This window comes from Myotis daubentonii, chromosome 1 (genome assembly GCF_963259705.1).
Source record: "Myotis daubentonii chromosome 1, mMyoDau2.1, whole genome shotgun sequence".
NCBI classification, from domain to species: domain Eukaryota; kingdom Metazoa; phylum Chordata; class Mammalia; order Chiroptera; family Vespertilionidae; genus Myotis; species Myotis daubentonii.
In genome coordinates, this window is record NC_081840.1 from 141,077,676 (window position 1) to 141,099,585 (window position 21,910).

Consider the following 21,910-nt stretch of genomic DNA (forward strand, 5'->3'; position numbering starts at 1 on the left):
CCAGTCAAGGGTAGGTACTTCAGTTCCAGTTTGATGCCCAGCCCTGGTCGGGGCATGTTGGAAGGCAACCAATCTATGTGTCTCTCACCTCAATGTTTCTCTCTCGCTCGCCCTTCCTTCCACTCTCTAAAAATCAATGGGAAAAATATCCTCTTGTGAGGACTTAAAAAAATATGTACCGCCAAACCAAATTGATACTTCCAAAGTGATTGTGCCCTTTTATACTTGTATACTCATGTATATACCCTACTGTGTGTGTGTGTGTGTGTGTGTGTGTGTGTTAGATGCAATACATTCTTGTCAACACTAGATATTGTCTGCCTTTTTTGGGATGTGGAGTGGGGTGTCTGGCTTCTTTCACTTAGCAAAATGCATTAGTGATTCATCCATGACTTTGTATTTATATATAGTTTATTACATTTTATAGCTGAATAGTACTCTATTGTTTGGGTATACCGGTTTGTTCATAGAGTTAAAGGACATATGCATTGTTCCCAGCTTTTTGCGATTATGAGTAAAGTTATTATAAACATTTATATAATGGATATTGTATGGATATAAATTTTCGCATCTCTTGGTAAATATTTAGGAATAGGATGCTGGGTTATATATTAGGTGTATGTTTGGCTTGATAAGACATTAATAAACTTTTCCATTGGGGCTGTAGCAGTTTGTAGCCAGTAATGTATTTGAGTCTAGTTTTTCACATTTTACTAGCACTTGCTATTATTGGGATTTAAATCTTAGCCATTCTAATGGATACACAATGTAGTCTTTTTAATTTTGCACTGCATCCTTAGAGCGTACTGTTATCTTATTATGGTTTTAATTTGCATATCCTTGATGAGTAATGAGTTGAATGCCTTTTCATATATTTCTTGGCCTCTTGTGAAGTACAGTCTTCTTCTTTTGTCCGTATTCATTCAATTGTTTATCTCTTAATTGACTTGGAGGAGCTTGTTTAAAAATGTATATTCTGGAATGCATCCTCTTTCAAGTGTATGTGTTATGGCTTATCTTTTTATTTATTTTTAAATTGTTTTGATAGAGAAACATCGTTTGGCTGCCTCCCACACATGCCAGACCTGGGATCAAACTTGCAACCTGGGTATGTGCCCTGAGCAGGAATTGAACCAGCCACCTTTTGGAGTATGGGCCACTGTTCCAACCAACTGAGCCACACCGGCCAGGGTTCTTTTTACTTAGTGTCCTTTAATGAACAAAATGTTTTAATTTTAATGATGGCTATAGTCGGCTGACTATTGGTCCTCCAAAGATGTCCATGTCCTTATTCCTGGAAACTGTGAGTATATTACTTTACATGGCAAAAGGGGCGTTGTAGATGTAATCAAGATAAGGATTTTGCAATGGGGAGATTATCCTGAGTTATCTAGGTGAAATCTATGTAATCATAGGGTCCTTATAAGAGGGAGGGATGATGGTCAGCATCAGAGAAAAGGAGATGTGGTGATAGAAGCAGAGTCAGAGAGAGATTCGAGATGCTCTGCTGCTGACTTGGAGATGGGAGAAGGGATTCCTTGAACTAAGGAATGCATATAGGCTCTACAAGCTGAAGAAGGCAAGGAAATGCATCCTCCTTAGCACCTCCAGAGGGAACAAAGCCCTGTCTACACATTAATGTTAGCCAACCAAGACTTCTGATTTCCAGATCTGTAAGCTAATTAATTAGTTTTGTCTTGTTGCTAAAATTTGTTATCGCAGCAACAGGAAAAAATGAGTTATATTTTCATTTTATTAAAGAGCAATTTATCAATCTTTTCCTTTTTTTTTTGTTTGTACTTATTGTATTCTAGTGAAAAAACTTGTTTTTTTTGTTGTTGTTTTTTAAATATATATATATATTTTTAAAATATATTTTATTGATTTTTTACAGAGAGGAAGGGAGAGAGATAGAGAGTCAGAAACATCGATGAGAGAGAAACATTGATCAGCCGCCTCCTGCACATCTCCCACTGGGGATATGCCCGCAACCCAGGTACATGCCCCTGACCGGAACCGAACCTGGGACCCTTCAGTCCTCAGGCCGACGCTCTATCCACTGAGCCAAACCGGTTTCCGCTTTTAAATATGTTTTATTGATTTTTTACAGAGAGGAAGGGAGAGAGATAGAGAGTCAGAAACATCGATGAGAGAGAAACATCGATCAGCTGCCTCCTGCACATCCCCCACTGAGGATGTGCCCGCAACCCAGGTACATGCCCTTGACCGGAATCGAACCTGGGACCTTTCAGTCAGCAGGCCAATGCTCTATCCACTGAGCCAAACCGGTTTTGGCTAGTGAAGAAACTTTTGCCTGCCCAAGCTTGTGATATTACTGTATGCTTTCCGACAGAAACTTTATTGCTTTACATTTTATATTTAGACCTATGATATATCCTGAATAAATTGTGGGAGTATGGGGTGTGGTAGGTTCCATGTTCAAAGTTCTGCAGTTTCACAGGCTTCTCGGGAAATATTTTCTTCTCTGGAATCACCCTGGGGCGCCCCCTTCCGGCGCTTTTAGGAAACTCCGCACTTCCCCTCCCCCCCACCCGTCTGCCCCGAGTGGCCCGCGTTCTCGTTTCCGGGGCTCTCTAGGACGCATGCGCTTTCGACGGGGAGGTTGTGGGAAACTACAATTCCCAGAAGATCATGTCAAAGGGGGGTGGGGGGGAATCCCGTGGTGGGGGAGGAGGAGGGAAAGGCTGAAGGCTCGCGAGAGAACGAGCTGGAGGCGTCGCGCGAAGTGGGTGGAAGGGGTGGAGACGGCAAGGAGGAAGCGGAGGAGGCGCAGTCCCACAATACTGGGCGGGAGGGCGGGCGGGCGAGCGGCTTGTATCCGGGCGGCGAGGCGCTCGGAGTCTCCGCGGACCCTGCCGCCTGTCTCTTTAACGCGAGAGGAAGCGATGCGGAGGGGTGGAAAATGGCAGAGCTGCAGATGTTACTAGAGGAGGAGATCCCGTCCGGCAAGAGGGCGCTGATAGAGAGTTACCAGAACCTGACCCGGGTGGCGGACTACTGTGAGAACAACTACATACAGGTGAGGCGCGGGCGGGCTGAGGACCCGCCGCCGCCGCCGCCGGGCGCCCAGCCCACACTGGGCGGGGTGGGGAGCTGCCCCGACCTCCGCGGCCGCCGCGGTCCCCGCCGCCAGCCCCGTCGGGGCAAGTGGCTGCCTGAGGGAGTCGGGCTGCGATACAGGAAGTGGCTGAGGCGGTGGAGACCCAGAGCCGGGGAGAGAGAAAATGGGCGAGGGCGCGGGGAACCAACCCGCCGCGGCCCGGAGCCCCGCCGCGGGCTCGGCCCCCCGAGTGGCGCTGGCCCTCGGCCGGCAGCCTGCCGGTCTCGGGGCTCGTGGCCGGAGCCCCAGCTGCAGCCTCGTTGCCTCCGCTCGGAGCGGGGTCCCGGGCGGCATGAGCGGGGAGAGGAAGAGGCCGGAGGAGGCGCGGGGAGGAGCAGCAGCGGCGGCAGCGAGAGGAGAAGCGGGGTGTGTGTCGGGGGAGGGGAGGGTGCCGTGGGGGCGATTATGTCAGTGCCACCCGGAGGGTGTGTCTTTCATTTATTTATTAAAAAAAAAAAATCGGTCATGAGTCACAATTACACAGACTTCCCCGCGGAGAGGAGGAAGCGAGTGGGAAATGAGGGAGGGCGTCTCGGAGAAGTTCATCTCAAAATTCCTTTAAATTGAAGGGTTGCGTCTCCGCCTGCCCGCTCGTCTTCACGGCGGGCTTCCCCCCTGGTTTTCACTTCCGCCCCACCGTCCTGTGTGTCTAGAGGGGGTTAGGGCCCTGCGTTATTAGAAGACACAAATGATCTTTACGTGGAAAGTGTCTTAAATACTCCCGTCCCCAAAAGTTCTTGGACGGTTGGCTTCTTAAATAACTTAAAGTACAAGGGTGTAGTCGCCGCTTGCTGATTTCCTGAAGGTTTCTCTCTTTCCAACCTAAGTCAGTGTATGTGATATGTCTCCAAAGTGATTGCCGTGCCTCTGCGGTTTTAGAACCATACGGTATTAGTTATTGTAGATTGATTAGAAAAAGTTGGAGGCCTTAACTGTGACAGATACTTGTTTTTATTTTAATGATTGAAAGTGAATTCAGTGGTGTGGTAGATTGGTTTGTAGATCTTTTCATAAACCCACAGTTTGTGGTTGAAGTAAAAAAGAAAAAAAAAAGAAAAAGGTAGCAGAATGCTTTGTGTCAATATAATGGCACCCAAAATTCGCTTGTTAGTGATAAGGCATGACCAAAATATTCTTTGAAAGATTAGGATTATTGCAGTTCAGAGCTAAAGTATTTATAGAAAGCCTCCCACGTGATGATCATTTTTAAGAACCAGTAGTTTCTATGTTGGCAAATGCTTATCCTCCCTATTTTTAGAAGAAGATTCTGTTTTCAGAATATTTTGGATATTTCTCAGTTTCCATATTAGTAACATGGTATCCTCAGTAGCACTACTAGGAGTTTATCTCACAATTTAAAAAAAAAAACTTTTACTTGAGGCATTTTACTGATAAACTTGTTGGGTGGCTGCCACATCTACTCTATTTCTTGTTTTTACAAACTTTAGCCCTTTTAAAATACTCTAAAATCTAGTAGAAGTGTGGATATAGTTTTCAGATAGAAAAGTGATCTTACAGTTAATTGATATTGCAATAACTTTTATTCAGCTTGACATGAAAAGCCTTCAAATTGAGGTGAATCTCAGTTTGCTGCAGGTTTTTAGGATTTTGATGGAGTCAGAGGGAGAGGGCAGGAAGTTAAATTGCCCCCATTCCAGAAGTAATTTCGTTATAGAAGTCGGAAGATAAGTACTTCACCAAGGTGTCTTTTTGTTTTCTTTTGTTTTGCATGTTGGGAAATCTGACAAGTATATGGTGTGGCAACTACTAAGTATTGGCAAATGCAAACATGTTTTAACCTGTCTGGTGACTATTTCTTTCCCAGGTAGTTGTCTGCTGTAAAGCTTTGTCTCCCCCCTACCTGACCGCTTTCCTTTTCCCCTCTTGCTACCATCATGAAACTTGGAAGCACTTTTTGACTTATTGGTAATGTCCCTAATTAAGCCATATTATTTCTCATGTAGCCTCTTTTAAACGTGTTAGTACTCTTAGTACCATGGTACCAAGAGCCACCATCAGTGGCTCCAATTTTCTTTTTTGTGGTCCTAACCTTTACATCAGTGAGGTATTTTGATCTTACTGGGGGAAAGAGATGTTTATCTTAGTAGCCTTTAAACTTTGGACTGCATGATGCATTAGGTGCCATCCTGAGGCTCAGACAGGCTTAGAAGATGATGAAGACTTTGTGGAAGTTAATGTGGTAGCTGATTTGTGAGCTGTTGTATTGCTAACTTTGGTGCTGTGTATCGGGAACTAAGAGAACTAAAAATACCCATTTGAAAGGCTTTTGAGATCTTTCCGTAACCTCTGTATACCTGGTTGGGTTATAATCAGCACCCTACATAAATATATCTCCTCTCAGGGCAAGTATGTGGTTTTTATGTTTTGAGGATTTTCTTAAGGTTAGTTAAATTACTGCCTAGGTGATTTTTATCCTGAGAATTCAGTTTTCATTTTGTTGTTTTCCTACAGTTTGGAAGTACTGTCCAGTTACACCAAAGTATTTATTTTAAAAAGTAGATTATTAATTTCAGAGAGGAAGGGAGAGAGAGATACATAGAAACATCAATGATGAGAGAGAATCATTGATCGGCTGCCTCTTGCATGCCCCCCACCGGGGATTGGGGATCGGGGATGGGGATCGAGCCCACAACCCAGGCATGTGCCCCTGACCGAAATAGAATATGGGATCCTTCAGTTCGAATTCTGACGCTCTGTCCACTGAGCCAAACCAGCTAAGGCTAGACTAAGGTGTTTAGTTGACAAGTTCTTTTGGCTCTAGTGTGGTTGAGTCCTTGAATTGTTCCTTAGTTTTTTTGTTTCCTATGGACTTTAATTATTAAATTGTATTATTAATTACAAGACTTTTCCAAAAAGTACATTCTCTCAAACAGGACAGGATTTTTGAAATTGTTTCAGGGAAATAATATTTAAAATAGAAAGTGTTTTTTATAGAGAGACAAAGAAAAATCTTTGCCTTTTTTCCATCTTTTGACCAGTTTGAATATTTTTTAGTAGATTATGTCAAGGACAGTTACTCTTCAACTTGAACATACTTATTTGCTCTACTTTAGGGTCCACACTGCCTTTATCATGGAACTATTTTGGGGGAACAGGAAGTGAGCTAAGCTAAAACGAGTAGACACTGCTTAAGAAAGGTTTCTCAGAATGCAAATTTCTATGTTGGGTAAAGACAGAAACATCTTAGGTTAATTTAAAATTTTGGCTAGGATTTCCTTCAATAAAAGAGTTTTATTTGTGTTAACAAGTATATCCTAAAGTTTGGGAGTATAAAAGGGATCTCATCAGTGAGCTACTTAGTAGTTTATTTCTTCCTCCTATGACACTGGTTTATGCTAATTTGCTCATTGTGCACACTTGATCTTGGAGGACAGGTATTTTTGAGCAGGAGCAGTTTGGGAGAGGTAAAAGCTAAAATTTCTGGTACTGAACAATTTATGCCAATTTATAAATGAAGTCAATTATTAAAATACTTATTTATCATGAGCAATTTAAGGTTCAGAGAAATTCAATACTTAGTCTAAAGTTCCATATCTCATAAGAGATAATGCCTGGAATTAAATCCAGATTTTCTGATTGTATATTCTAAGTTCTATTTAATGACTACTGAGTTAGGGTGCTTACTTCAGGATAGGGGATAAAAAAAAGATGGAAATAGAGAAGGGATGAGGATAATATACATACTTGCTTCTATTTATTGAGTACTTATTTTGTCATAGATGCTGCTGGTTGATTTGTATTATCTTTACTCCTTGTAAAACCTCTCTATGATAGGCAATATTCTCTTAAAGATCTGGAAATTCGGACTCAAAAAAGTTAAATGAATTTTGTTTAATCAGATAGTAATTGGCAGCCTGGATTTCTGCCCAACTCTGACAGGTTCCACAGGTTCCACACCTGTGCTCTTTCTATATCACACTGCCTCCAGCTGTAAATGAGTCTAGAACTCAGACTATGCTTAGAAATGTCATGGAATAGACTCTTGTTGGGCATGTCTGGGAACCTGACAACTATTTTACCATTGTTTCTTCTGAATTCCAAGTGGCAAATATAAGAACTGGTATGTGTGTAATTTGGGGATGGTTGCTTTGGCACTTGAAGTGTTGAATTATAGGAATCATAGGCTAATTTTTCCCTGAGCTCAGTGGATCCTTTTTCTTTCTGTGTATCCTTGCCTGTTTTTTCTATTCTGATTCAGCTTTACTTTAATTAGAAAATTTGTAAAACAATTAGTAGAAGTTAACCAAACAAAATGTTTTGGAACATTTTGATTTCTACACAAACTAGATTCAGGTAAAGATAGTCAAAGTGACTGAGGAGATTAGGACAGATTGGAAATGGTAGAACTTTGACATTTGCACTTTATTTAATTTTTTAATCCTCATCCGAGGATATTTTTCCATTGATTTTTAGAGAGAGTGGAAGAGAGAAGGAAAGACAGAATTATTGATGTGAAAGAAACACATTGGTGGCGGGCTGGAAAGGAACTGCCCTAACCCAGTGGTCGGCAAACTCATTAGTCAACAGAGCCAAATATCAACAGTACAACGATTGAAATTTCTTTTGAGAGCCAAATTTTTTAAAATTAAACTATATAGGTAGGTACATTGTTATAAACTTAGTTAGGGTACTCCTAAGGCTTAGGGAGAGCCACGCTCAAGGGGCCAAAGAGCCACATGTGGCTCGCGAGCCACAGTTTGCTGACCACTGCCCTAACCTAAAGACTCCCTTGGAATCCTGTATATTTCCTCTGTAACACTTATTACACCTGTTTGACATTTGATGCTGGTCTCTAAGAAAGCAGGTCTAGGCTTTTCTTGTTTATTTCTGTATCTCCAGTGCCTGCCTAGCACATAAAGCTCTCAAACGTTTACATGAACTGTATAAGCAGTCTGGAAACTTGGTTCTGTTCCTCATTCTATATTTTCACCAGCCTTTAACTGTATTTTATCCTCTATAAAAGGATGAGTTTGAATTAGATTATGTCCAAAGTGACAATTCTGATGATATTTAGTAGAGTTTGTTTCTCACTTCCAGCCCTACAATTCCCATGTTTTCATTAGTTTATTTTTGAGTTCTTTAGTTTCCGCTGGAAAAAAAAATCTCTTGATTCTCTTCAACAAATGGTGTTGGGAAAATTTGACAGACACATGCAAAAAGATGAAACTAGACCGCCAACTTATACCATACACAAGAATAAACTCAAAATGGATAAAAGACTTGAGTGTAAGCTGTGAAACCATAAAAATCCGAGAAGACAACATAAGCAGCAAAATCTCAAGACATTGTACGGAGCAGAACTTTCACTGATACATCTAGGGCAAGAGAAACAGGAAAAAATAAAAAATTGGAATTGCATTGAACCAAAAAGCTTCTGCACAGCAAAAGAAACCATCATCTAAATGAAAACGGGACCTGGCAGGTGTTGCTCAGTGGTTAGAGTGCCAACCTGCTCATGAAGGGTCTGGGGTTCAATTCCCGTACAAGGGCACATATCTTGATTTCGGGCCCCTCCACCCCCATCGAGGTGCTTGGGGGAGGCAACCAGTTCATGTTCTCTGTGGGAACCATGCCAGTGTCCCCAGATAGTCAAGGCGAATGGGAGCATAGAGGCCTTGTTATCAATACACCAGAATGGCCAAGGCCACCCTGAGCCTGAGAATCATTATCAGACTCTGAGCCTGGGAACCCTTATTAGCCTTTGATGCTGGTCTCTGGGAATCCTAACTGAATTGCACAGAAGTGCCTTTCTGTAGCAAATGGCTGATGGCAAAGTGCCTCTTTTATTAGAGCTTGTTTGAGCATGTATATAAGCTGTCACTGACCAGGGGAGAGAGCAGCTGGGCAGAGAGCTCCAAGTAGAGACATAAGCACAGAGAATGTAGCTCCTATGTGTGTGGGAGAGGCTAGAGAGCTCAGAAGGAGCTGAGGTCTGGTACTGCCATGATACAAGGCTAAGAACTCAGAGAGAGCTCAGATATAGCTATTAGGTTAAGCAGCCAGTGTGCTGGGAGAGAGAAGCTCAGAGGTAGTTACTATGTGAGGCTACAGAGACCAGCCAGTGTGCTGGGCAGGGGAGACAGGAGAAGCTGCCGAGCTGGAGAGCTCAGGTACCGCTATGATGTAAGGTGATGAGTCTAGGGGACAGTGTGTGGCTGCTCAGATAATAGCTGTGGGTACAGAGATTAATGCTGCTTTTGTGGGGAAGATGTACATGTTAACCAGCTGGTGTCTGACTGCCTGCTTGTATGGACTTTGCTGTGGAGAATTGTTTTGTCTGACAGCTATATGGCTTCTGCAATAGACACTCATTCTTATACACACACAACCTCTTATGGCTTCTCTCTCTGCCCCACCGCCGAGAATTAACCTGTGTTTTTGATACTTGTTGGACTAAGTTCCCAACAGTTAGTACAATGGTCAGGGTTCGAGAAGGACCTGCCCTGGCGTAGTCGGGAAGAATTGAGAAGAATACATGGACTCAGAAAAACTCAGAGCAGCAGTGCTGAGAAGTGTTCCTGCGGTCTCTGACAGTTTCTCTCACATAGCAGCACAAATTATAATAGCTAAGATCTGGAAACAGCCCAAGTGCCCATCAGTAGATGAGTGTATAAAAAAGCTGTGGTACATCTGTACCATGGAATTCTATGCAGCTATAATAGGTATATCAGTTAATAATGCGGATTTTGTAATCAAAGAAAACATGACAATTTCAAGAGAAACATCAAAAGTGCTTTATTCAGAGTAATGTCCATCGCTAGCTACACATTTCTCCCATCTTTCAGGTAATTTGTGGATACTGTACCAATAGAACTTTTCTAATTTTGAGGCAAACCATTCAGAGACCCAATTTTCCACTTCATACGTTTTGAAGTGCTGCTCAGAAAGTGCGTGTACCATCAATCGTAACAAGTGGTAATCTGAAGGAGCAAGGTCTTGTGAATATGGCCGGTGGGTTAATACTTCCCGGGCAAGATCTTTCTTTCTTTTTTTTAAAATTTATTTATTTCAGAGAGGAGGGGAGAGGTAGAGAGATAGAAACGTCAATGAGAGTCATTGATTAGCTGCCTCCTTCACGCCCTCTGCTGGGGATCGAGCCCACAACCTGGGTATGTGCCCTTGACCGGAATCGAACCTGGGACCCTTCCATCTGCTGGCAGACACTCTATCCACTGAGCCAAACCTGGCTAGAGCCAGGCAAGATCTTTTTTTAAATTTTTTTAATTGATTTTTTACAGCGAGGAAGGGAGAGGGATAGAGAGTTAGAAACATCAATGAGAGAGAAACATCGATCAGCTGCCTCCTGCATGCCCCCTACTGGGTGTGTGCCTACAACCAAGGTACATGCCCTTGACCAGAATCAAACCTGGGACCTTTGAGTCCGCAGGTCGATGCTCTATCCACTGAGCCAAACCGGTTAAGGTCAGGCAAGATCTTTTAACATGTCTTTCTTTAACTGGTTTTGAAGTGTGTGATGGTGCGTTATCATGAAGCAAAATTACTTTGCCGTGTCTTCTGGAACATTCTGGTCATTTCAAAATCAAAGCGTGGTTCAAATTGATTATTTGTTTTCTGTAGCGATTAGTATTAACCGTTTCACCTGGTTTTAGAAACTCATAATACACCACACCTTCCTGATCCCACCAAACGCAGAGCATTGTCTTCTCTCGGAAGCGATTTGGCCTTTGCAGTCCATGTTGATGGTTGACCGGATCAACCCATGATTTTGTGCATTTGGGATTCTCAAAATAAATCCACTTTTCATCTCCAGTCACCATTCGATGCAAAACAGACTTTCTGTCCTGCAGTTGAAGCAACATTTTACTAATGACTTTGCGGTTTTCCATTTGCCTTTCGTTCAGTTGCTGTGGCACCCATTTTCCTCCCTTTAAAATCTTTCCCATTGATTGTAAACGAATGGAAATTGTTTGCTGAGCAACGTTTAATCTTTCTGCAAGTTGTTTTTGAGTTTGGCACGCATCTTCATCCAATAATTGTTGGTCTTCAAACTATTTCGGTTGACCTGGATGTTCTTTGTCTTTCACATCGAAATCATCACTTTTAAAGCGTTTAAACCAGCATTCACAAGTATTTTGAGATGGAGCATGTTCACCATAAGCTTCCCGAAGTATACGATAACCTTTTCTTTAAAATAAAGTAATGAATTAAAACTTCCGCAAATGCTCTTTTTTTTGGCAAGAAATTTGACATTTTTAAGTGTAAAAATATCTATGATGTTAACACCTTCTGGAAATTTGACATATGAAGTTTTTTAAAAAAAAATATTTTATTGATTTTTTACAGAGAGGAAGGGAGCGGGATAGAGAGCTAGAAACATTAATGAGAGAGAAACATTGATCAGCTGCCTCCTGCACACTGGGAATGTACCCACAACCAAGGTCCATGCCCTTGACTGGAATTGAACCTGGGACCCTAGAGTCCGCAGGCCGACTTTCTATCCACTGAGCCAAACCGGTCAGGGCGACATACGAAGTTTTGAAGCTTGTTGTCAATACAACAAAATAGCATGCATATCAAATTGCATATATATATCAACATATGTATAATTCCATCTGTTGAAAAAAATCCGCATTATTAACTGGTACACCTAGTAAAAAAAAAGGATCTCTTACCCTTTGAGACAGCCTGGAGGAACCTGGAGAGTATTATGCTAAGTGAAATAAGCCAGTCAGGGAAAGACAAGTATCACATGATCTCACTCATATGTCGAATCTAATGAACAAAATAAACTGACCAACAAAAAAGGGTGAGGTATGGAGGCATGGGACAGATTGACAAATCTCAAGGGAGGGGGAAACAAAGAACTTACTTATGAATAGCCTGTGGACACAGACAATAATATGATGAAGGCCTGAGGTGGGACAGGGGATGGGTGGAGGCAAAGGGGGGGCAGGTGGGGACCCTCTGTAATACTGTCAGCAATAAAAATGTATATATTTTAAAAACCTCTGATTTACTTATACCTATCTATTCCTTTTATTGTAGTTATGAACTATGCTTCCTACTAAATATTCTTAAAATCTTTATATTAAAATCAATTTTTCTAAGTCTTATTGAAAAGATTAGATATAGGTGATGGTGTGTTAAATTAGAATGTCTGTCTTTATCCCTTGAGGAATTTTCTATAATATAGATCAACAGTACTGAAGCTTATGATCTCAGGACTCTTTTATTTATTTTATTTATTATTATTATTATTTTTTTATTGATTTTTTACAGAGAGGAAGGGAGAGAGACAGAGAGTCAGAAACATCGATGAGAGAGAAACATCGACCAGCTGCCTCCTGCACACCTCCCACTGGGGATATGCCTGCAACCAAGGCACACGCCCTTGACCGGAATCGAACCTGGGACCCCTCAGTCCACAGGCCGACGCTCTATCCACTGAGCCAAACCGGTTTCGGCTATTATTATTATTTTTTTATACTTGCAACATTTGTTTGGTGGTGGTGTCGTGTTGGTTACAGTATTAATAAAGTCATGAATTAAAAATCCACTAGATATTGGTAAGGAATGGCTCTAAATACTTTTTGTCTTCTGTTTTTATTAAATGTCTAAAAAATGCAGAATCTTATCAGGACTCTTATATGCTTCAAAAATATTGAGGATGCCAGAGAATGTTTCTTTTCCTTTTTTTTTTTAAACTATTTTTTAAAAATATATTTATTGATTTCAGAGAGGAAGAGAGGAGAGAGAGATAGAAACATGAATGATGAGAGAGAATCATTGATCTGCTGTCTCCTGCACACCCCCCACTGGGGATCTAGCCGAAACCCAGGCATGTGCCCTCGGCCAGAATCGAACCTGGGACCCTTCAGTCCGCAGGCTGACGCTCTATCCACTGAGCCAAGCCGGCTAGGGCCAGAGAACGTTTCTTTAGGTGGGTTATATCTATCAGTATTAACTATATCAAAAATTAAAATGGAGAAGTTTCAAACATTTTTCAGTTCATTTAAAATAACATGTAGCATCTGGCTGGTATGGTTCAGTGGTTGCGCATTGACCCATGCACCAAGAGGTCACTGGTTCAGTTTCCAGTCAGGGCACATACCTGGGTTACGGGCTCAATCCCCATACAGGAGGCAGCCAATCAATGTTGTTTCTCTCTCATCGATGTTTCTATCTCTCCCTCTCCCTCTAAAAAATTCAATAAAAACATATTTAAAAAACAAAACAAAAATAAAATACATGTAGTCCTGGCCAGTTGGTTGGAACGTGCTCTGTGCACCTGAAGATTGCGGGTTTGATTCTTGGTCAGGGCACATTAATATATTTTTTGAGAAATAACCATAGATTTCCAAAACAAAAACAGTTGAATGCGAAGAATGGCATTGTTTTACATTATTGCAAATTTCTTTAGTGACTGGCTAATAGAAGAAAGCTAGATTCTCATATCTGCTTCTGCATTTAACCTGTTGTGATATTTAATTTGGATGAGAATCTTTGGCTTCATACAATTATATAGTTGGAAAGGAAAATATTTTCCATAGCCTGTGCATTAAATTGTGAATAATTTTCTTTGATACTACATCACAACTTGTCAGATAGTAGTTTCTTAAAGATTGTTTGCAATGTGGACTTTTTTGAAACCATATCAATGAACAATCTGTACTGCAGTACATTAAAAGTTGTTGCATGGGTCATTCAGAAAATATTTGTTCACTGAGTGATGCAGATTTGAATATTGGCACATTTCATTATATGATACTAGCGGTCTGGTGCATGAAAATTGGTGTACTCGGGCGGGGGGTGTCCCTCAGCCCAGCCTGTGTCCTCTTGCAGTCCGGGACCTTTCGGGGATGTCCATTTGCCAGCTTAGGTCCACTCCCCAGGGGATCAGGCCTAAGTTGGCAGTCAGACATCCCTCTGGCAGCCTGGGAGCCCTCAGGGGATATCCGGGGGAGGGCCTAAGCTGCAGTCGGACATCCTTAGTGCTGCCAAGGAGGCAGGAGAGGCTCCCACCACCACTGCTGCACTCACAGCCCTCAACCCAGCTTGTGGCTAAGCGGAGCTCCCCCTGTGGGAGTGCACTGACCACCAGGGGGCAGCTCCTGCATTGAGCGTCTGCCCCCTGGTGGGTCAGTGCACATCATAGCGACTGGTCGTTCCCGGGCTGGTTAGGGTCAATTTGCATATTACCCTTTTATTATATAGGATGAAAAAAATCATATTAATATCACCACAGATGTTATGAGTCATAATTGAACAGCTTCCCAAGCTCACCTTGATGGATACAAGTTTTCCAAAATTATAATTTTTCTTGAAAGCTCTAATTGTACTCTTGGCAACAAATATTTCCAATTATTTTCCTTCAAGTAATGGGCTCAATTAGTACATTTTTAGGAAAATGTTTGCCAAATATCCAATCTGAATAATCAATTTGTCATTTCTTTTTTGAAGAATAATGAAGTCATTTTTTGGCTGTCTATGGCTTGCTTATTTATTTATTTATTTTTATTAATCCTCACCTGAGGATATTTTTTCATTGATTTTTAGGGAGAGTAGAAGAGAGGGAAAGACAGAGAGAAACATTGATGTGAGAGAAACACATCGATTGGTTGCCTCCTGCATGATCCCCGACCAGGGCCGGGGAGGAGCCCTGCAATCAAGGTATAATATGTGCCCTTGATGGTAATTAAACCCAGGACCCTTGAGCTCTATCCACTGAGCCAAATCAGCTCCAGTGGTTGGCAAACGGCGGCTTGCGAGCCACATGCGACTCTTTGGCCCCTTGAGTGTGGCTCTTCCACAAAATACCAACTTCTGTGCATGGGCCACGAAGTTTCAATCACACTGTACATGTACGCCTGCACGTGGTATTTTGTGGAAGAGCCACACTCAAGGGGCCATAGAGCCGCATGTGGCTCGTGAGCTGCAGGTTGCTGACCACTGAGCTAGGCCATTCTATGGCTTATTTAGCTTGCAAATAAATTGTACAAGTGCTTTTCCCTAAAGGCAACCATCACACTTAGAATGCAGCAGAATTACTTTATGTAGACTTCCCATTTTGTCACACAGAACCTTAAAAGGCATCTTAAGAGTCAAGATTGAGTAAGATTAGTACTTTTTTCTGCTTTAGTAAGAACATTTAAAAAATACGTTTTTATTGATTTTAGAGAGAGAGGGAGAAAGAGAGAAATGTATACGAGATAGAAATGTATACTAGATAGAAACATCATCGTTTGGCTGTCTACTTCACGCCCCCTGCTGGGGATTGAGCCTGAAACCTGGGCAGTGCCCTGACCAGGAATTGAACCAGAGACCTCTTGGTGCATGGGTTGACCAACATTCAAGCACTGAGCCACACCAGCCGTGCGAGAACATTTTTAAGTGAAGCCAACTTTTTTCCTTTGAGTGGTTGGCAGTAAAGAATTCAACGTACTAGTACATTTGGTGACACTGTCTTCATTTGTGCTAAGAGGCTAGTAATTTGCTTTTGCATTATGAGTGCAAATGTCAACACAGAACAGAAAGCAAATGCAAGAGAGGATATCATAGAAAAATTTAAAGAAGGCAATCTATTTTTACAGATCCAAAGAGTATCTCAAAAAAGCTCAAGAGCTGTTAATACAGCATCATAGTGCTTCAATAAAATGTCAGTTGGAACTCAGAAATAAAGATCTGGAATATGAACTCTTCCAAAATGAAAACTTCTCAAAATTGTAATAAAATAGAATTGGAAAAATATAAGCAATTCTACCGAGAAGAATTAGAAGGTAGAAAGTCATTGGTGAATAAACTAAACAAGACTAATGAGAGGGTAGCAGAGGTCAGCACCAAACTTCTCTTGCAGAAACAGCAGAATAGATCTTTACTCAGCACTCCTAATATGAGGCCAGTCCTGGAGACACCTTGTGTCGGAAATTTTTTTTTTTTTTTAATATGTATTTTATTGATTTTTTTTACAGAGAGGAAGGGAGAGGAATAGAGAGTTAGAAACATCGATGAGAGAGAAACATCAATCAGCTGCCTCCTGCACACCCCCTACTGGGGATGTGCCCGCAACCAAGGTACATGCCCTTGACCGGAATCGAACCTGGGACCCTTCAGTCCGCAGGCCAACGCTCTATCCACTGAGCCAAACCGGCCAGGGCTGGAAATCTTAATAATAGTTTTGTACCCAAGAGAAATTCTGTTCCAAGAATTTGATCAAGATACTGCTGATTTTGAATTAGAGTCCTATAGAGCAGTGGTCGCCAACCTTTGGGACCTCACGGACCTCCATGGACCACCGGTTCATGACTGCTTCTATAGAGCTTATCCTGTAGGATCAATTGATCAGTCAAATTCATGTCAAGATCTACTTTTGAAAACATCACAGATTTTGAAGAAAAATTATATGATCTGAAACATAAATAGAAAAGGTTTACTGGACTATTTACATAACATGATTTTCCATTAAACACATGACATGTGAAATCTTTATTAATGAAAAATATTTTTGGATAAAGAAGAGGAGGCAAATAACTGGTATTATTATGAAAATAGTTTTGGAAACTCCTGAAAGAATTAGGGATCCTAAGCCTTCTGAATACCACACTATGAGGAACTTTGGTTTAAATGATTGGTTTAGTAGACTTAATGTCTTCCATTTGTGGTACTACTAATAGGAGTCTGGATTTTATTTTATTATGATTACTTTTAAAATGTCTTTATTGCTTTCAGAGTTTGGAAGGGAGAGGGAGAAAGAGATAGAAACATCAGTTGGCTGCCTCATGCATACCTCTCACTGAGGATCCAGCCTGCAACCAGGGCATGAACCCTGACCGAGAATAGAACTGGCAACCTCCTGGTGCATGGACTGATGCTCAACCAACTAAGTCACACCTGTTGGGCTAAAATGATGTAATTATTTAATTTATTTCCAATTTGAGTATGTTCCAAATTTGATTTGAAGAAATCTTACAGGTTCCAAAGTTGAAACCATAGAAGTTCCAAGAGAAATGCTCAGTAAAATGAAATATGTATAAATTATATTAATGTACATCACAGTAAGATAATATATTAATTTGACACCCGTTCAGTTATTCAGTATCTTTTTACTGCCTATTATGTGCCAGAGTGTGTTTTGTGAATTAGATATAATCTCTGCCTCTGCTCTCAAACCCCCTCCCTCAGCCTGTGAACCTGCAGCCATGGTCCAACTGCCCCCAGGACAGGGTCCTCCTAAGACACTAATTTCTCTGCCTCCTGAAGTGCCTCCTCCCAGGCTTCCTGCCGCTGCTCTACTGACCTGACAGGCCATCCCCAACTGGAGCCTTCCACGCTGGGCACAGCCTTACATACTATAAATTTTATCTAGGGAAGTACGTGTTGACAAGAGTATATATCAGGTACCCCCATCTAGCCTGGTGTGTCAAAGAAGTTGAGGGGACCATAATTTTGCCACCCCCAAATTTGCCTTTTGGGATATTGATTTTAAGCTGGTTATTACGGAAGAGCTGATTCAGCCCTGTCCCAGTTGCGGGTTGGAGCATGGTCCCATACACCAGAAGGTTGCAGGTTTGATTCCCAGTTAGGGTACGAATGTAGTTTGCAGGTTTGATCCTCGGTCGCGTAAGGGAGGCAACTGATTCATGTTTCTCTCTCACTAGATGTTTTTCAAACTCAGAAAGAAACCTTTGATCCTCGCTCTCTTTACGTGCCTAAAGCAGTGGTCGGCAAACTCATTAGTCAACAAAGCCAAATATCAACAGTACAACGATTGAAATTTCTTTTGAGAGCCAAATTTTTTAAACTTAAACTGTATAGGTAGGTACGTTGTTATTAACTTAATTAGGGTACTGCTAAGGCTTAGGAAGAGCCACGCTCAAGGGGCCAAAGAGCCGCATGTGGCTTGCGAGCCCCAGTTTGCCGACCACAGGTCTAAAGGAATTCATATAGAAAACCCTGCTTAAAGGAAGGAGCATCATCACTTTAGCATCACAGAATAAACTAAATGTGGCTGACTGGGAGAAATCAAGCAAAGCTTGTTTGTTGAACTTCTGTCTGTGTTCCATAGTTTCTGGGTGGGCCAGCAAGAATTTGTTCATTTTTTCTCATCTACCTGTAAATCACCTGCTTTCCCTTTGAAATCCCAGACTCTTCCCTCCTTTTTTATCCAAAATGGCATATAAACTGCAACTGCCCAATGAATCTTTGAGTCTCATATTCTGCATGTACATGCATAATAAATTTTGGACACATTCTCTTATTAATCTGTCTCATTATTAGCCCAGCTAGAAGAACTTAGAAGGTGGGAGGAAAATTATTTTTTGCACCCCTACAGAAGTAATGTTGGAGTTGAGATATGAAGGGTGAATATTGTTAACCAAGAATTTTTTAAAAAGATCTTTATATCTTTATTGTTGAGAGTATTACAGATGTTTTCCCCCCGCTCCCCAATCTGGTTCCCACTCAGCCCCAGACCTTGATCACCCTACTGTCTGTGTCCATAGGTAAGATCTTTGGTTAATCACTTCCATGCCATTCCCTCTGAGATTTGTCACTCTGTTCCATGTGTCCATGCCTCTGATTCTATTTTATTCACCAGTTCATTAGATTTCTTGGTCATTTATTTTGATTTTTAGATTCAATTGTTGATAGATAGGTATTTATTGCCATTTTATTATTCATATCTACATTAATAAAAGAGAAACATGGTAATTGGCATACGACCGCTACCCTTCCCATTGGTTAATCAGGGCAATATGCAAATTAACTGTCAGCCAAGATGGCGGCCGGCAGCCAGGCAGCTTGAAACTAACATGAGGCTTGCTTGCTTCAGTGACGGAGGACTCCAACGTTCCCCGCCTGCCTTGCCGGCCTCTGAGCCTGCAGTTTCAAACACTGTAACAAATATAGGCTAAACAAAACCCCAGAAACCAGCTTTCAGTAGGCTGGGATCTCAGAGCTGGAGTTGATACAGAGTTTCGAGAACCGAAACAAACCAGATACCTGCTTTCAGGAGCAGAGGCCTAAGAGCTGGAGCCTCAGAGCTAAAGCTGGTCCAGAATAAAAAAGAAAAAAGAAAAAAAGGAGCAGTTGGGAGCTTCAGTCCCAGCCTGAAAACAGCCATCATCCCCTCACCCAGGCTGGCCAGGTGCCCCAGTGGGGACCCCCACCCTGATCCAGGAAACCCTTCAGGGCAAACCAGCCGGCCCCCACCCGTGCACCAGGCCTCTATTCTATATAGTAAAAGGGTAATATGCCTCCCAGCACCGGGATCAGAGGAGCCGAGAGGCCTCCCGGCACCGGGATCAGTGTGACGGGGCAGCGCCCAAACCCTCTGATTGCCCTGCGGCTCTGTGTGTGACAGGGGACAGGGCCACAACCTCCCTATTGGCCCTGCTCTGTTCATGACAGGGGAAGGCGCCCCAACCTCCTGATCGGCCCTGCTCTGTGGGTGATAGAGGGCGGCGCCCCAACCCCCCTCCCCCCACGGGCCCTGCTCTGTGTGTGATGGGGTAGAGCCATAACCTCCCCGTCGGCCATGCCCTGAGTGTGACAGTGGCGGCGCCCCAACCCCCTGATTGGCCCTGCTCTGTGCGTGACAGGGGGTGGCCCACAACCTCCCCATCGACTCTGCCTTGAGTGTGACGGGGCGGTGCCCCAACCCCCCAATCAGCCCTACCCTAAGCGTGACTGAGGGTGGCATCGCAACCTCCCTATCTGCCCTGCTCTGTGCATGACGGGGCAGCGCCCCAACTTCCCAATCGGCCCTGCTCTGAGCCCGACCAGGGGCTGCACCTAGGGATTGGGCCTGCCCTCTGCCACCCAGGAGCAGGCCTAAGCCAGCAGGTCGTTATCTCCCAAGGGGTCCCAGACTGCGAGAGGGCACAGGCCGGGCTGAGGGACCCCTCCCCCCCCTAAGTGCACAAATTTTTGTGCACCGGGCCTCTAGTATATATATATTTATCCTTTTTTTCTTCTTAAAGAATTCCCTTGAACATTTCATGTCTTACTGGTTTGGTGGTGATGAATTCCTTTAGCTTTTTCTTGTCTGTGAAGCTGTTTACCTGACCTTCAATTCTAAATGAGAGTTTTGCTGGATAGAGTAATCTTGGTTGTAGGTCTTTGCTATTCATCACTTTGAATATTTCTTGCCACTCTCTTCTGGCCTGCAAAGTGTCTGTTGAGAAATTAATTGACAGTCTTATGGGCTCTCCCTTGTAGACAACTAATTGCTTTTCTCTTGCTGCCTTTGACACGTTAAGCGCCCACTGAGTCACCGGTGACTGACACTATACATTCCATCCGGAAGACAAAACAGGATTTTCTCTTGTCTTTAACCCTTAGCATTTTAATGATGATGTGTCTTGGTGTGGGCCTCTTTGGATTCCTCTTGTTTGAGACTCTTGGCTCTTCCTAGGCTTGAAAATCCCTTTCTTTCACCAAGTAGGGGAAGTTTTCTGTCATTATTTCTTCAAATAGGTTTTCAATATCTTGCTCTGTCTCTTCTCCTTCTGGCACCCCCATAATGTGAATGTTGCTACACTTGAGGTTTTCCCAGAGGCTCCTTACACTGTCTTCATATTTTTGGATTCTTTTTTTCTTTTTGATCTTCTGATTGGCTGTTTTTTTCTTCCTCATATTCCAACTCATTGATTTGATACTCAGAATCCTCTACTCTACCATTGAATTCTTTTAAATTATTCTTTATTTCAGTTAGTGTATGCTTAATTTCTGATTGGTCCTTTTTCATGTCTTTGACATTCTCACTAAGATCCTTCAAAGTCTCACTAAATCCCTTGAAACTCTCATTAAGATCCTTGAATAACCTTATAACCATGGTTTTGAGCTCTGTACTCAGTAGTTTGCTTGCTTCCATTTCTTTCATTTGTGAAATATTTCTTTGTCTCTGCATTTTGGCTGTTTCCCTCTGTTTGTTTCTATGTATTAGAGCTTTTCTGTCTTCTGGAATTGGTAGAGTGGCCTTGTATAGTAGACTTCTTATAAGGCCCAGTGGCTCAGCCTCCCCAGTCACCTGAGCTGGGCACTCGAGGTGTGCCCCTGTATGAATTGTGTGCACAGTCTTGTAGTTGATCCTTGATTGCTTTTGTGTCTCTGGGAAGAATTGATCTCCAGGTCAATTGGCTGTGAGGAACTGCTTACAGCCAATTGGAGAGCTGCTGTGCAGAACCTACCCCCATGGAGCAGGACTTGCTTCAGTAGGGCTTTAGTGCTCACTGAGTCTGCCAATTGAATGTGTTGCTTGTGGATGTGTAGAATTGTAGCATGGTATGGTCTGAAGCTGTTTACTGGGTGCACTGGCTCTAGGGCCTCCAGGGAGGTGCAAAGTCAGCCACTTCTTATGGCCATTCTGCAGGAGCTATTTGTATTGGGTTTGGAAATGCCCACTTGAGGCCCAGATGTGAAGCAATGCAGGCTGGTGCTAGTGTCAGGTCTTGAGCCTTTTATTGATAGGTTTGGGGTATTCTGTCACCAGCTGCACCTTGTTAGAGAGATTTTAGCAAAGTGTGAAGCTTGAGCAAGGACAGGCCATTCATATGGAAAAGTCTCTGCAAACAGGGTTGGGTGGGACTGCAAATTGGATGGGGCAGGGTCTCAGGGAATCACCTTGGTGGAGCAAACACTATGAGCCAGGCTGATGGAAACTCAGATATGGCTGCCAGTCAGCCCTGTGACAGGGGAAGTCCCAGCATAGGAACAGTGACCCGTGTGAATACCTCTGTCTGGGAGAAAGGTGCCCTCATGTTCCTGCCCAGATGCCAGACAATCCAGTTTCTCTCTGTATGTGTCTTGGTC

The 21,910-nt window shown here is 42.7% G+C and overlaps 1 protein-coding gene across 10 annotated transcripts in view; it reads left to right on the forward strand.

Annotated features, from left to right (window-relative positions):
• The first annotated feature begins 2,800 nt into the window (after positions 1-2,800).
• Positions 2,801-21,910, forward strand: part of ABI1 (abl interactor 1) — an 82,777-nt gene continuing 63,667 nt past the window's right edge. For 4 of the 10 annotated variants that reach the window (XM_059661221.1, XM_059661237.1, XM_059661267.1 and 1 more), the window contains exon 1: positions 2,802-3,040. In XM_059661221.1, coding sequence (XP_059517204.1) covers positions 2,924-3,040 — 117 coding nt within the window. In that variant the 5' untranslated portion in view covers positions 2,802-2,923. Of the gene's footprint in view, positions 3,041-16,828; positions 17,009-21,910 lie in introns of all 10 variants that reach the window. The other 6 variants (XM_059661229.1, XM_059661247.1, XM_059661292.1 and 3 more) reach the window with 3 other exon arrangements.